This window comes from Oenanthe melanoleuca, chromosome 3, assembly GCF_029582105.1.
Source record: "Oenanthe melanoleuca isolate GR-GAL-2019-014 chromosome 3, OMel1.0, whole genome shotgun sequence".
NCBI lineage: Eukaryota > Metazoa > Chordata > Aves > Passeriformes > Muscicapidae > Oenanthe > Oenanthe melanoleuca.
In genome coordinates this window covers 71,405,835-71,419,919 of record NC_079336.1, presented here as the reverse complement: position 1 = coordinate 71,419,919, position 14,085 = coordinate 71,405,835, and the positions used below count along the sequence as shown (strand labels likewise).

The 14,085-nt window shown below is 40.4% G+C and overlaps 1 protein-coding gene across 1 annotated transcript in view; it reads right to left on the bottom strand.

The window, feature by feature from the left end:
- RPS6KA2 (ribosomal protein S6 kinase A2) overlaps nt 1–14,085 on the bottom strand; it is a 146,156-nt gene that overhangs the window by 43,743 nt on the left and 88,328 nt on the right. The window contains exons 7-11 of the mRNA XM_056487929.1: nt 13,589–13,626; nt 12,822–12,964; nt 6,468–6,538; nt 5,574–5,662; nt 788–852 (exon numbers count right to left, since the gene is read on the bottom strand). Coding sequence (XP_056343904.1) covers nt 788–852; nt 5,574–5,662; nt 6,468–6,538; nt 12,822–12,964; nt 13,589–13,626 — 406 coding nt within the window. The remainder of the gene's footprint in view (nt 1–787; nt 853–5,573; nt 5,663–6,467; nt 6,539–12,821; nt 12,965–13,588; nt 13,627–14,085) is intronic.

The window sequence follows — 14,085 nt, the reverse complement described above, 5'->3', positions numbered from 1 at the left end:
GCTTGTGAATCATGACAATCTTCAACATGCAACCCAAATCAGACTTTTTAAATGAATTTTTCCAAATTAAATGGGTTTGTGGGCCTTTCAAAGGCTACCTGGACACCACAAAATGTTCTCTCATGGAGGAATTAGCTTTACTGCAAAGTCCTGGGCAGCAGTTTGAGAATGGCTCTGTCACATAGATTCACGTAGTTTTACCAGCATTTCCCATAAGAACTACATCAAAGTTACCTGTTGTACTAGCACTCATGAGTGAATGCATGACATACTGAAGAAACACAACAATACCATTACACAAGTTGGATAAACTAGAAAATGCTAGGGGATGTGGCAAGCAGCAGCTCTGATGCACTGGCAGATGTCCAGATCAAGAATGAAAAATGCTTGCCTCCAGGTTTGTCTAAGAATAAGTTACTTTGAACAAATACGATGCTGAAAATGTGAGGTTTAACCTCTTATGGGTCTAAATCAAATACTCAGACAATCTGTACCACCACCTTCATGAGCTGCAGCTGATAGCAATAAAACAAATCCTTGTTTAGCATTCTGTTAATCACATCTGACATGTCTTACTTGAATCACGTTTAATTTGATCAACTGTTCCAATTTTGAGTACTGATGCCAACATGCATGCAAGAGACAGAGGCACTCACTGAAAAGGCTCTAACTCCTCTGTGTTAGAGAAGTTAGGCTCTCTATGTCAGAGAAAGTAATCTTTTTCCTATGCATGGCAGTTTGTCTTCAAAAAATGTAGCTAAGAAAAAAATAACGCTGCTCCACTTACGTTCCAGTCTATAGTAACAAAGAAAGGGTGGCGTTTAATTTCTTCTACTCCATCAAACCCAGCACCTGAGAAGAGAATGAAAGAATCAAAATGAAGTCATGCTTATAAGAGAGCTGCATCATGTCTCTTCTCTACTCTCCCTCCCCATCCCCACCTTTCTTCTGACAAGGTGAGAGTGCCCATCTGAACCATTCTAGTCAAGAGATTCTGAGTGGTGCAACTGCCACCACAGTGTGAACTGCCATAGATACAGACTTCAGTAATGAGCCTCTCATTCCAAGATTCTTCTGCTTTCCTCTAACTGAGGATGCTGCCAAGGCTTTGGGTGAGACATGGGATTTCAGCCACAGCAGAGTGCATGCACCAGCAAGATCAGGAAAGGTCCCAGGATATCCCAATGCTCTGGCAAGGCTCCACCAGTGCCAGTTTTTCTATCCACACTGACTTTCCAATCTTGACTAGCTACTCTTCTTCACAGGCACAGAAAGCTGCACTGCAGGCAAGTATAAACTCAAAATGCCAAAAGGCTCAGAAATTATTTGAGGTAAGCCAGGGTTTTAGGTTCTCCCTCTTCACATACTGCCTTCAAATTCCTGAGAGTACCAAAATCATCATTCTCAGCATTATGCTTCCTTCACTATTAAACTTCTGTTACATTACTACTGTAGGAAATTTAGGGAAAGTCTTCTGAGGTCTCATAATGAAACTAATTCCTTCATTATTTTTGCCTTATGTTTTCACTGAAGATTGACTTTTTTATTCCTTCAGCTCAATTTATTTGCTTCAGTGCTGTCACAGAACCAAACAGGTACTCAGTAATAATTAAAAGAACTGTCAGAGAGGATTTAGAATGCCATTTTGGGGGTTGATTTGACCTTATTAATAGCACCTTTCATTTTCATTTCAAGGAGAATTAAACTCTGGAAGCAAAGGCTTTGCACTGCAATTCTGGAATCAGTTCCTGAAGGGTACCCAGCCTAATTCTTCATGAGCATGCTGAGCAACCTTGATTCCCAAGGGGATTTGGGATTCCCAAGCACCTTGTAAGGGGCACTCAGCACCTGAGATACTCAGCTTTGTATACATGCAATGTTTGTACTTTGGGAAGATCAACATTATAGGCAGCTTTATAAAGGCCTTTTCAACTGAAGCTTTTGTAAAATGTGATTTCTGTGCTCCTTGTGTTCAAGATTGTTATTGATATTTGTCAAAATGCAATGATCAGGAACTGCTTCCTACAGCCTGCTTCACATTCACAGATGAATGATACAGGAAGCAAACACTCTGTAAACATAACATGCAGGATTGTCTGTCAGGTCTGCTGGAAAACAGCAAAGAGGGATGATCTGATTAATTCCCCATCCCTTTCAGTATAGGCAAACACAAGTGATGCACGTGGGGGTAAACAATTCCAGCCTGCAATACAAAATTATGTGCTCAGAGGTGATCAGCCCTGCTGAGGAGTCTGTAGGTTATGCCAGACAGACATTTCTAGGCAAACACAACATGAAATCAAACCTTAGAAAACGAAGAGAGGACAAAAGGGACAACATTTGTCACTGTGTAAGTCTGTTGCATTTCTGCAATTGGAGTATGGATTGTAGCTGACACACTCCTCTGTAAAGTTAGGAAAAACCAAAGAAGGCCAACAAGGAATATTGTGGAATGACTGAGTAGCTCAGGGCTTTTCAGCCTGGAAACAGATGACCAAGTATAAAATAGATCATTAAATGATGCCAGCAGGAATGAGGTTTAGAAGAACCTGGAGATGTTTCCTCAGGAAACAGACAGTTGTGTGATGTGGAATTACTTGGAAAAGATTATGTGGTGCAAAATACTTATATGGGTTCATGGGGAGGCCAGGAAACTGTTGAAAAGAAATCTGTTGAGGATTACTTCATCGACAAACCACAAGAGGCTCAGGAATCCCCTTGCTTGACCTTAAAACAGGAATAGGGTAGGAGAAAATTTGGGTGAAGCAACATATGTGTTTATCCTGTTCTTACATGCCCTTAGGCAGTTTTTTATGGTCCATGGGTACTGAACAAGAAAATAAGAAGTCTTAGAATAGGACTTGTTCTATGACTTCCCTAGCATATTTTTTTCAATGCACAGTCTGAAATTTGCAAGATTCCCTTGGCAGATTCATTCTGATTGTAGCAATGCCAACAGAAACACAAAACCAACAGAGTTACTCTGAAGAGAATTGCATTAAGCAAATCTTTCAGGAAAGAAATAACTGTGAAAAATGCTTTGAGCTCTGTGGTGGTGATTGGAAACTGCAACGTGCAGTAAATGTTATTTACCATATCAGGATGAAACCCAAGTGCCAGACTGATTTTTCAGGACTGGGATAAATGCTCAGACACTGTAAGACACTAGCAAATAGGTTTAGAAAAGAACAGACAGAGCCCAAAACCAGGGATACCACAGGAAAAATTTCCGTTCCTTAAAACTTTGTCACAAATATTAATATGGGCATCAGACTTAAAAACAGAACCAGGTAAATCAGATTGCTAAATTTATTTTCAGTCCTGTCTAACTTGTTCTGACCCTAATATTTCTTCCATTAATAATCCGAAGCTTCAAAACAAAATTTCAAAGCAAAATTTCAAAATACGTAAACAATCTTCACTTCTGTTTGTTAAGGTACCAAAATCAAATGGCAAAAATCATCTTTTTATCTTGTAAATGTTTAATATTGGATTTTGGAACTAAATGCACTTTCCATATTTGTAAATTTATGAAACAATGGCAAAAATCAAGTGTTTGATTCATAATATGGTTCATTTATTTTAGCATGCTTCATTAACTTTCCAAGGATTTTTCAAAACTGTATGTCTAAGCCTACTTTTCTTTTAATATTATTATTCCTTTCCCAGGAAAACTAAAATCCACAAGGTTGTAGCAGTCCTTTTATTGACTGACTTCTGTTCAGTATTTAGGCCAACCATTCAAGCTTTTCTTCTCTTTTTATCAACAGGTCCCTTTCCATCGTCCTTTGTGCTGATTTTCAATCAGTTAAAACAGAGAATGCCTTCAGGAGCTTTATACCATTATCTCTGAAATGTTAAGATCTATCTTTCTGCTACTCTTTTAGATTTTATTTCATTGGATGTTTGTATTATAAATAATTTCTTTATTTGTTTTTTTCTCCTTCTCAGTATTTCAATAAACCTCAGATTTTAAAACCTTGACCCCTAGCAATTCCTCATTATTAACATATGAGGGTTAGAACAGTTATGGCTAAAACCAAGTTTTAGTGAGTAGCTTTTTATTTAAGGACTGGTATCCAGAGACCCCCACTGACTTCACTGGAGCTCCATTTTGAATGGAAAACAAGCAGAGCAGAATAAAACCAAGAGATGGAGAGAGGGAGGAAATAGCTGAAAGAAACAGAAGTAGGTAGTGGCAAAAAGTTCATATTTGGTGCAGCACCTATTTTTTCTGAACAGAGATTAAACCCAGAAATCCCAATACTCTATTTTTCCAGTGTAAAACAAATTGCTTGAGAGCAATTGAAACCTGCTGAGAAAATGTGTTTTTCTACTCTCATGTTTTTGCACTGTATTAGACTACAAGGCTCCCATTTAGATCAAGAGGTAAAACAATTGGGAAGGCATTCCCTCTGTGGGCTATATGGGATCCCCCTAGCAGGAGAGGGGCCACAGAGACAGGACAATCCCCACTGCCACCCAGCACTGGGCTTCACTGGGGACCTGTGGGGAGCAATGATAAAATCTGAAGTGGCAGCCATGCCATAGGCATTGCCCATGACCTCATCAAATGCAATTAATTTCTTAATAAAACTCATAAACAGGGAACAGATGACATAAGATACATTATCCAATATATACATCTAAACAGGATTATTAACAAAGGGTGAAGACACACTGATGCCTTAAGATTTTAACTTTTATATTTTTCAGATCCTATACTGCCTTAGTGCATAGGTCTAAACTCCACACAAAGTGTAGTTAACTATATTCATGTTTTGGTTAGACAAAACAATCCCTCTGGTCCTGAGACCCAAGGACACACCACAGCCTCAGGCCCAAAAAGTATAAACAGAAGTGAAGTGTGGGGGAGTGAGCTGGGGGAATATGACTTCCTTACCTGAAGCTGTAATTGGAGAATTAACCCTTGATATGCAAATGGATCAAACTTAATCTTTCTGAAATGGACCATTGTCCATTTTGGGTGTAGCCTCTGCAAGGCTTTTGCACTGCCCAAGGTGTATCTATTGAAGGCCTTTAAAAATACCTACTTTTATTTTTTTAACTCTGTCTAGCCTAGGTAGCCACTCCAAGGCATCAACACCAGTAGAAAGGAGATGGTGTATTCGGGTAATTAAGAATAAAGTCTACTGCAAGACTGCCCCTTGAACAGAATGAGACAGGATTGAAATACATTTGAGAATGGGAGAGATGAAACTTCAGATTTGCAGCTAAATTATACAGATTTTAAACCACTCTTGTTTCTCAGTTCCCTATATTATCATACATGATAGGTGTCTTAAATAATTCATAAAAGCTGGCAGTTCACTCATCCTCTTTACCAAAAAAAAAAAGAAACACAAGTTAATATCATGTTTTAGATTCCAATGCTCTGCCTGTACTCCTCCCAAACTTCTCTAGAGATGCTGCAGGTTCACTGTGCTCTGGGAAGGAGTGCCAGATGCCACCTAGTGAAGAGGATTACCACTGGAGAAGATGAGCTGAGGGCACAGCTGAGCAGTGACAGGCAGGGAGCACTCAGCAGGTGTCCTGAGCCAGCACACACGTACCCAGTCTGTTGGAGGGGTTCCTTTTGAACAGGGCTCGCAGCAGGCTCTGCGCTTCTATGCTCAAGAACTGCGGCATCCCCAGCTTGGCTCTGAAAGGACACAGCACTTGGAAAGAAAATTGGTTTTTCAAGCTTTTCCCCCACCCCACTGTGGCTGAAACAGCAGAACTGTAGCGGTCAGGATGGGCAGACACAGGGAATCAGTGACCAAAGGCTAACCAAGCATTGAGCAATGCAGGGTGAGAAGCTGATCTTATTCTGCTGATCTTTAGGAAGGTTTTACCCCTGACTTCACTAGAGGTGGAGCAGATTCAATGAATCTCATAAAGCTTTTGTAACCTAAATAGGTCATTTTCCTACAGAATTTTTTTCACTTTTTTAGTTTGCTGGAATAAATCTGGGAATCAAGAGGAATTTAAAAAACATATCCTAAACAGCATGCTGTTTAAATAGAATGAAGCATTTCTCATGGCCATCCACCACTACATTAAAAGAATGCACTAGTGAGCAAAGCTAAGCTTCAAATACTTTTGTGTGCATTTAACATTAAAGGAGTGGGACATAGCAAAGGAAAATATTTGAAACTTGGTAATCACAAAATATAAGATAACCTGCAGAAATCTGACTTTCCCACATTTTGTGGATAATGACATTATCATAAAAAGTAAGAAAAATTTCTTTTGTAAGGCTCTCTCAGTAATTCACTTCTTACTGTTTATTCTGAAGGCAGTTTTAGGGTTAAACACAGGCATCAGCTATGTGTGCCTTAGTAAATTCACCTTTTGGAAAGTTCATTATGCACAAAATCATTCTCTACCCATCACATACTTGTGCCCTATGGAGTCTCCAGAGGGCAGAGTTAACTCAGAAGAATGAAAGCAGTTTTGATACTCACTTGAGAATGAGTGCCATTGTCTCCTTCCTGTCTTTTCCCTGGAAGGGTAAGGATCCAGTCAGCATCTCAAACTGTGGAGCAGCAACAAAATGGTAAATTAAATGTGCATTGGGATGGTCTGCATAGCTGAAAGACACCACATCCCTCTTCTATTTCCAATACAACTGAAAACTAGAGGAAAAAAAGTGATCCAACAAGCTGTGCTTCAGAAAAAAATGGCACAGCAAGTCTGGATGATGGTTCCATTCCAGAGACATGCTACAAACTGTTGACACTGATATTTGTTGTCAAGTTTTGTTATGTTTGGGAAGAAGTGTCATATATGGTGTTTCCTCCAGCACCTGTTACTTTATGACCAATGCTGGCAATGAGGTATTTGGCTGGAGGGACCCTTAGCCAGCATGGATATGGCTCTTAGGTGTTTGGCATGGACTACCATTGCAAGGAAACTGGATTTGATATGCCACTCCCCACCTTTTGATATTGAGTCAAACCACCTCTTTGATTTTATATTTGCACCACTTAACGATGCCACTACTATATTTTGCAGAAGAAACAAGACTAAACCCTGCATCCTCAAGGCTTTTGAGTGTGCCTTTTCTCTCCTGCTTTGGTTCCCCTGGCTGTACTCAGTGGTGAATCTCACAAGTGTCACATTTAACTGAACCTAAATTTCAAAGCAAAACTCAACAGTCATCATCACTTGTTTGCCTAACTCCAGTGTTGAGATATCAATCAGTTATGGTTCCTTGGAGACAGATCAGTGCTTTCAGTAAATTTGACAGGAATTTCATATCAGTAAGAAGTGAAAAAGCCCAACCAAATCCCAGCCAAAGAAGCTTCCCTAACTTGGATTCAGCACCAGGTCTTTCCCACAGCTCTCACCATGGTGTTTTATGGAGTGGCAGCTCCTTTTTCTGACCATGGGAGGCTGAAGGCAGTGTATCACCAAATAAAAAGACTAGAACATAATTCAGCTTGGACACAAAGGAAAACAGTGCCCATTGAGGGTAGGGTGAGCTGTTACTTGTTTGTGTCTGTCACTCAGGCTTTGGATCTCTTCTACTACAGTCAGCTAATTAACTAGAGTAATTAATCTAATACTTAATACTCATTGCTATAAGTAAATACCTGCTAAGGCAGGAAAGGCTCCTCAGGGCTTATGTAGTTTTTGTACCTTATCCCACAAGAAATTGCAGTGCTCCCCAAAAGCAGGTTTGTGCTAAGAAGAATTCTTTCATTGCCAAAACTTGTGTCACTGCCCCACAGCCTGACTCTTCCTTTGCCCAGATTAAATACAGCTATGCCAGAAGAAAAATATGGAAAACAGAAGAAAACTAATGGTGAAACCGCTATACTAATTTTGGGAGAAGGGCAGAGGAGATGTTTAGAAGCCAGATAACTAATTGAATATAGTTAATTCAAGAATTAATCTTCATTAGTAACAAATTACCTCAAGGCACTAAAGCACATAGTAGAAACAGAAATAAAACCACTTTAAAAATGTATATGGCTGCCAAATATAAACAAGATTTGAAAAAAAGAAATGTATTAACTTCTGCTTGAGTCAGAAGAGGCAAGAAAAGAACTGCCTGGTAGACCTGGAGGAAAGCAGCTTGTTTTCTACAAGTAAACAAAACAGTGGAGAATTTTTAAACCTGCCTAGATGACGCTGGAGCTTAAATACCATTTTCAAAGTAATTCTGACCTATTAGAGCCTCAGTCCTGATAAAAGTGCTCAGATATACTGGGAATAAGGGGCAGAGAACATTGCTTCCCAAGGCAGCAGCAGAAATGGTACAGGTTGTACCAAGCCCTCCTCACGATTTCTGGAGTGTTTATGCTCACAGTAAGTACCTAATGTTCACTTACACTTGCTCATGTTACTTTGTTATTATAATAAATCTAATTTAGGGGCACCAACAGTGGCTGCTACATCTCATTTATACTGGCATAAGTGGGCTTGACACTGCTGATGCAGATGATGCAGATAAAAGCAGCTGCTTGGTCAGTGACTACGTGGGAAGGGACTGCAGGTCCCACCCCCCCAATATCCCAGGAATACCTGCAAATGTACTGTGGCCACAAGGAGCAGAAACAAGAAGGAAGGAATCTGGAAGAAATTTAAGTTGCAGGAGGGAGCAGGGGGAATGACTGTTCTGGAGGCTGCAGGAAACATTTACTGTGCTGCTGTAATGGCCAGCACTTGGTTACCACACCTCCAGGCCTAATGTTGAGATTAATTCAGGTCCAGAAGAAATGCACTTAACATCAATATTTGAAGTGAAAGGCACCCACATAAGTTAAGTGTACCAGAGCTCTTTTACTTCAATGAGCTTAGCTAAGCAGCACCTGGAAGAAAGCATTAGTTTCTCAATTGCAGTCCTGACTAAATGTGTTGAAGATTAAAAATTAAAGAACAAGACTGAAATAAAAAAAAATTTAAATTGTTCATTTCACCAGTTCAAGCTATCATTTCACTGCACAGTGACCTGTCTTCCTGCTTATTTTTTCCAAAAAGCCAAAAATCTTGCTAAACCTAAACACAGATCCAGAAGTGGGTACAAGCTGCTTACACTCCTGCACATAAATACAGAGCTGTATGGATCACAGCAGGTTGGCAAGAAGCTGAGACTGGGGGTGAATGAGCTCTGCAGTACTTTTGTCTACTAAAACAGTCCCTATAGTTTTGCTGGGAGACTCAGTTTTCCTTCTCCTTACTTCCCCATCTGTATGAACCATCTGCTCCTTCCTTCCACCAATTCACTTCCCAGGTGTTTTGGAGGACCACATTCTGTTAGACACTGCTTCAGAAGGCTGCACCTGCCTCCACCCCTGACTTCATTTCTGTACCAAAGAAAGTACAAGAAAGGAAAATATTCTTTGTTCCAGTTCAGGTACCTATTTAGAGAACCACAGAATTAGGCTTAATGGGAAGGGGTCTCTGGAGTCACATAATCCAATCTCTGCTGAGGTCTCAACGTACCACCCAGTGCTTCCTTTCTCTAGTTTTCAGGGCAGTCTCCAATTTCAGTAGGCAAAACATGAGCACTTCCCAGAAGATATACATGTGGGAAGACCTTGGAAAAGAGTGCCACATTCCCTGAGGAAATTCAGGATTGAAGAAGTGACCCAGGAAGGTTATTGAGGAAGATAATGAATGAGAAAAAATCCTCAGCCTGGGTAACTACCAGATATATCTTCCTGATAGATGGAAGGGGAGCAGGTTGTGCAAACTACTTCAGCCTAAGTCTGCTGAAATATTATGAGCATAGGATAAAACACAAAGCTACAAAGAAACTTGATGCCACTCAGTTTTGAAAAACAGAGAGATACTCTCATCAGAATGGCCAGGTTCTCCTCTCAACACTTCCAGTCGCTTTCCAGGTATTGAAGTGCTCAAGCACTCAGTTTAATACTTGCAAAATGTATTAAATATTTTTTATTATCTGTGTGTGTGAAATATAATGAATTAGTGCTCACAAAGGGCTGAATCCCTTAACATAGCAACAAGCATAAACATTCAAAATAATGTTAATGAAGACCATCTCTTGCAGTGGACATAAAACAAGTGCTATAATGGCATTTTGTAAAAGACTGTAATAGTTTGATGTCTTGCATTGATTTTTCCAATGCCACTGTATAGTTACTACAAAATTAGTACAGAGCTGAATACTTTGGATACCAAAGGGACATTTTCTTTTCTTGTGAAGACTTAATTACTTGCCGACACATATGAACATATTTTTTCTTGTTTGGGACTGCTACCAAGTCATCATAGCCATTTCTCTGATTATATTCCCCTCTCTGCTCACACAACTCTAAAAGTGTACGGTGTTTTTCTCCTGAATTGAAGGAAAAACAACTTCCATAACGTCTGTGACCTTGTGAATCAGCTGGTAGGATGAACTGCAAAGGCTCTGCTTTGGGAGGACAAACCTTCCAAGAGGTTTGTTCATGTTAGATCAGGCAGACCAGTTTATCTGGGCTTCAGAGATGGCAGTGTGGGCATCAAGACTCTTGCAGTGCAGTTGAAAAGGCATTAGTTATATATCCAACTTTTTAACAATGTAGGCCAGACACTTGTCCATGAAGATCTCTTGATGCAAAGCTTTTGCAGAGTATACCCTATCCAAAACCTCCAAGGCACTGAGCAAGATACAGAAAGGCAGAAAAGGAAAGCTCTTTGGTCATGATAAACCACATAAATTCACCAGCAGAAATTATAGCTGGGTTTCAGCAGTCATCACCACATACTTAAGGAGAATCATGTTTTCTGGAATGCTGGAAGGGGAAAATTTTAAGATTTGTGTAACTGTGCCTTACTTACAGTAAGCTACCATAAAACATTTCAAATAAACTGAGCAGCAAATAAACAGAGCAGGTAGCAGCTTCAGTTGTGTGGCCTGTGTCAAAGACCTAGCTGGCAGTAAATGAAGTTTTACTGTTGTTGACAGTAAGACTCCTGATGAATTATAATTCACAATATAATTAATAACATAATTAATAAATAAGACCAGAACTTAGTCATTTTCAGGCAAGTTTGCTTTGCTATTAATAATCACAACATGCCACATTTAAGGAGTGTGCAAGGATCATTCAGTTTGATTCTAGGCTATGCCCTGGTGAATTTGGGTTGGCAAGAAGCTGCCAGCACAACCCAACTCTTCCTGCTGAATCATCAATCCCCCTTCACAGAACAGACAAGTGAGTGTTTGGTTGCTCTGATTATGAGGTCATGCCATAACTGTCTGCCTAATATGTTCCCTTTTTGATAAAAATGTTAAATAAGAAAACTACACTATCACATACACTTCTTTTGAATCCATGCATATTTCATCAACTGGTATATTTTCCTCATCTATTTTATATCGTACTGAAACACGCTTGGGAAGAAATGCTATTAAATAATTTTAATACAATTTAATTATCTTCAGTTTTTCAGACTAACAGAAAGACAGCTTCTGTAATAGGACATACATGTGACAGAACAAGGAAAACAAAGAGAAAAGAGCAGAGTGAAAGCACCAGAAAATCTTCCCAGACATTTAGTGTGTGGAAATATGCATTTTTCAGTCCTAACCAGCTAAATGCTGAAAAGGCAAAAAGGTTGAACTGACTGTCATATTTTTCTCTAAGATGTCTGGTAACACTTAAAGGCTTAAAGCATTAGCTTGGAGTTTAAAGGGTTTACTTTCTTTAATTCATCTCCTTTTATAGGGAGATTCTTATAAAATTCTTATATTTTCTAATTCTAATATGCTGTACCCTTAGGGGAGGGTTTAAAAGAGCAATGGAAAGAAAAAAAAAAAAAGAAAGCCTGGCAAAACCCAGGGAGGAAGTAGTCCAGTTCATTAAGAGTTTATTGGCTGGTGAAAGAACAATCTATACACCAAATGAATCATCATTTAATGGGAGACAAAGCATGGGAAGACACAGCTATTCACCAAAAAGAAATATATAATAAAAAAGTTAAAGGCCAGGGATAGATTTATGCTGTGAGACATAACCTATTGATTTTTGTGAATAAACGTACATGGCTCAGAAGTGCTGAGCATCCACAAATGGATTTGTGGCCACAAGAGATAAGGATGTTCCACTCCTTTTATAATTCAGGCAATAAATTACAGTATTTCTATTTAATTAACTGCTGCCAGCCTGCTAGATCAGTGATGCAGGCCCTCCCTAAACCAAATTTTCACTGTTTTTCACATTGCTTCCTATACTTCCTTTGGTGCCATCAGTTGCTTGCTTTAGGTAAACAAAATGTAAACATATTCTATGGATTTTGGTATGTAGTGGAACATATAGCTACCAAAATCAGCCTCCATGCTACAGGAAGTGGTGCTGTATTGGAAGAGCACATGTCTGATTTCTGATTCTGCCCTGGCTCTGCTGTGACAACCAGGTGAGGTGCCCTGTGAGGCACAGCTGGTGATGGCCATGCCCTGGGCACAGGGCAGATCTGCAGCTGCATTATCTCCATTACCTGCATTGTCCAAGCATGTCCCTGTGAGAGTAGCACTGCCTGCTGTCTGGGCTCAAGGGACAGAGCTGTGCTTGATAAAACAATGCTGTGAACATTGTGAACACCTGCTTCCAAAAACTCAGTGTTCATACAGCTTTGAAAACATCACAGTGTCACAAACCAACTCCTTGATCTTTTCTTCACCTACCCCAGCAAGAGCAGCACACAGACTGGAGAGGCTGGAGGGACACAGGTGAGCATCTGAGTATGCAGTTTTAAAAGGCTGGCTTGAGGAGAGACAGACTCCACTGATACTGCAGTTTTTACCAGGGGGACCTGGCCCCTGGCAGAGGCACCTTTCAGAAGCCAGCAGCTCTGGGCCTTACCATGAGCACGCCGAAGGACCACCAGTCCGCGCTGTGCGTGTGCCCGCGCCGGTTCACCACCTCGGGCGCCATGTACTCGATGGTGCCGCAGAACGAGTACGCCCTCTTGTCGTGGTCGATGGCCTCTTTACTCAGACCAAAATCTGCCACGTCCAACAGAAAACGGCTTGTCAGGTCTCTGAAATATATTGCTCGTGCTTTTGCTCGCTTAAATGGTTTGAAAAGACACTCCACGGTGCTGGAGTCCTGCCTGGTGCTTGCTAATACAGCCTGAAAACAGGCACATCATCTCCCCTGCTCAGAATGAGGCTCTGGCTCAAGGCAAAGGGAGGTTAAATAAGCAGATATACAGAGTTCAGCTTTGCTGAAGGCAGTGCTAGTGGGGATTCTCACCCAGCTAACCAAATAATCCCAGATCACACCAGTGAAAAGGTTGGCTAGACTGTGCCTCTAGAGTGGCAAAGGGATGTCTTTCCAGCCATCCCCTGCCTGGATTAAATAGTTATATTGGGAGCATCCTTCCATCAATGGCAGGCAGCCAAACCTTTCACATCAGCCATGAGCACAATTTTACCAAGAGAATGTTATGTTCTCCATGTGCTGTGCAGCATGGGGGATGACAAATCAACAGAGAAACTCAGCACTCAAACTCTTCTGGCTTCTAAGTTTTGTAAGCAAACTCCTTCCAACCAAAGACCAAGATGCATGAAATATACTGAAGAAAAAACATCAGTTTATAGGCATGAAATTTTCTGTTCCTCACCTACCTGTTATCTTAATGTGACCCTCTTCATCAAGAAGAATGCTATAAAGCAAAAAAGAAACATTTATCCATTAGCCAGGCACAAAGTGCAGTTAAAAAAAAAAAAAAAAATGCTTAAGTCAGGTAAGGAGACATGCAAGACTCAAATACTTACCTAAACAAAACCTTAGTGGATTCTATGGCTCCAGACAGAAAAATGAACCCCAAAGGTTTATTTAATCTCATGTCTGAAGCATGCACAGCCTGAGGCAGTTCCATGAGGAGCCTCCTCTTTGCTCCATAGGATGTTCAAGGTGGGCATGCAAACAGAGCTCAGAAAGAACAGGGTTTTCAAAGCCAACAGATGCAGAGTACCTGCTTCCAGCAGGAGAAAGAGCTGCACATTTCCTGTTTTTGTCATAATAAAAGGCAAGCACACAAATAATCAGGGCATGGACTCACTGGACCTAAATTTAAGTCCAAAAGCTCATGCTGAAGTAGTAAAAGCCATCTTAGAGCATT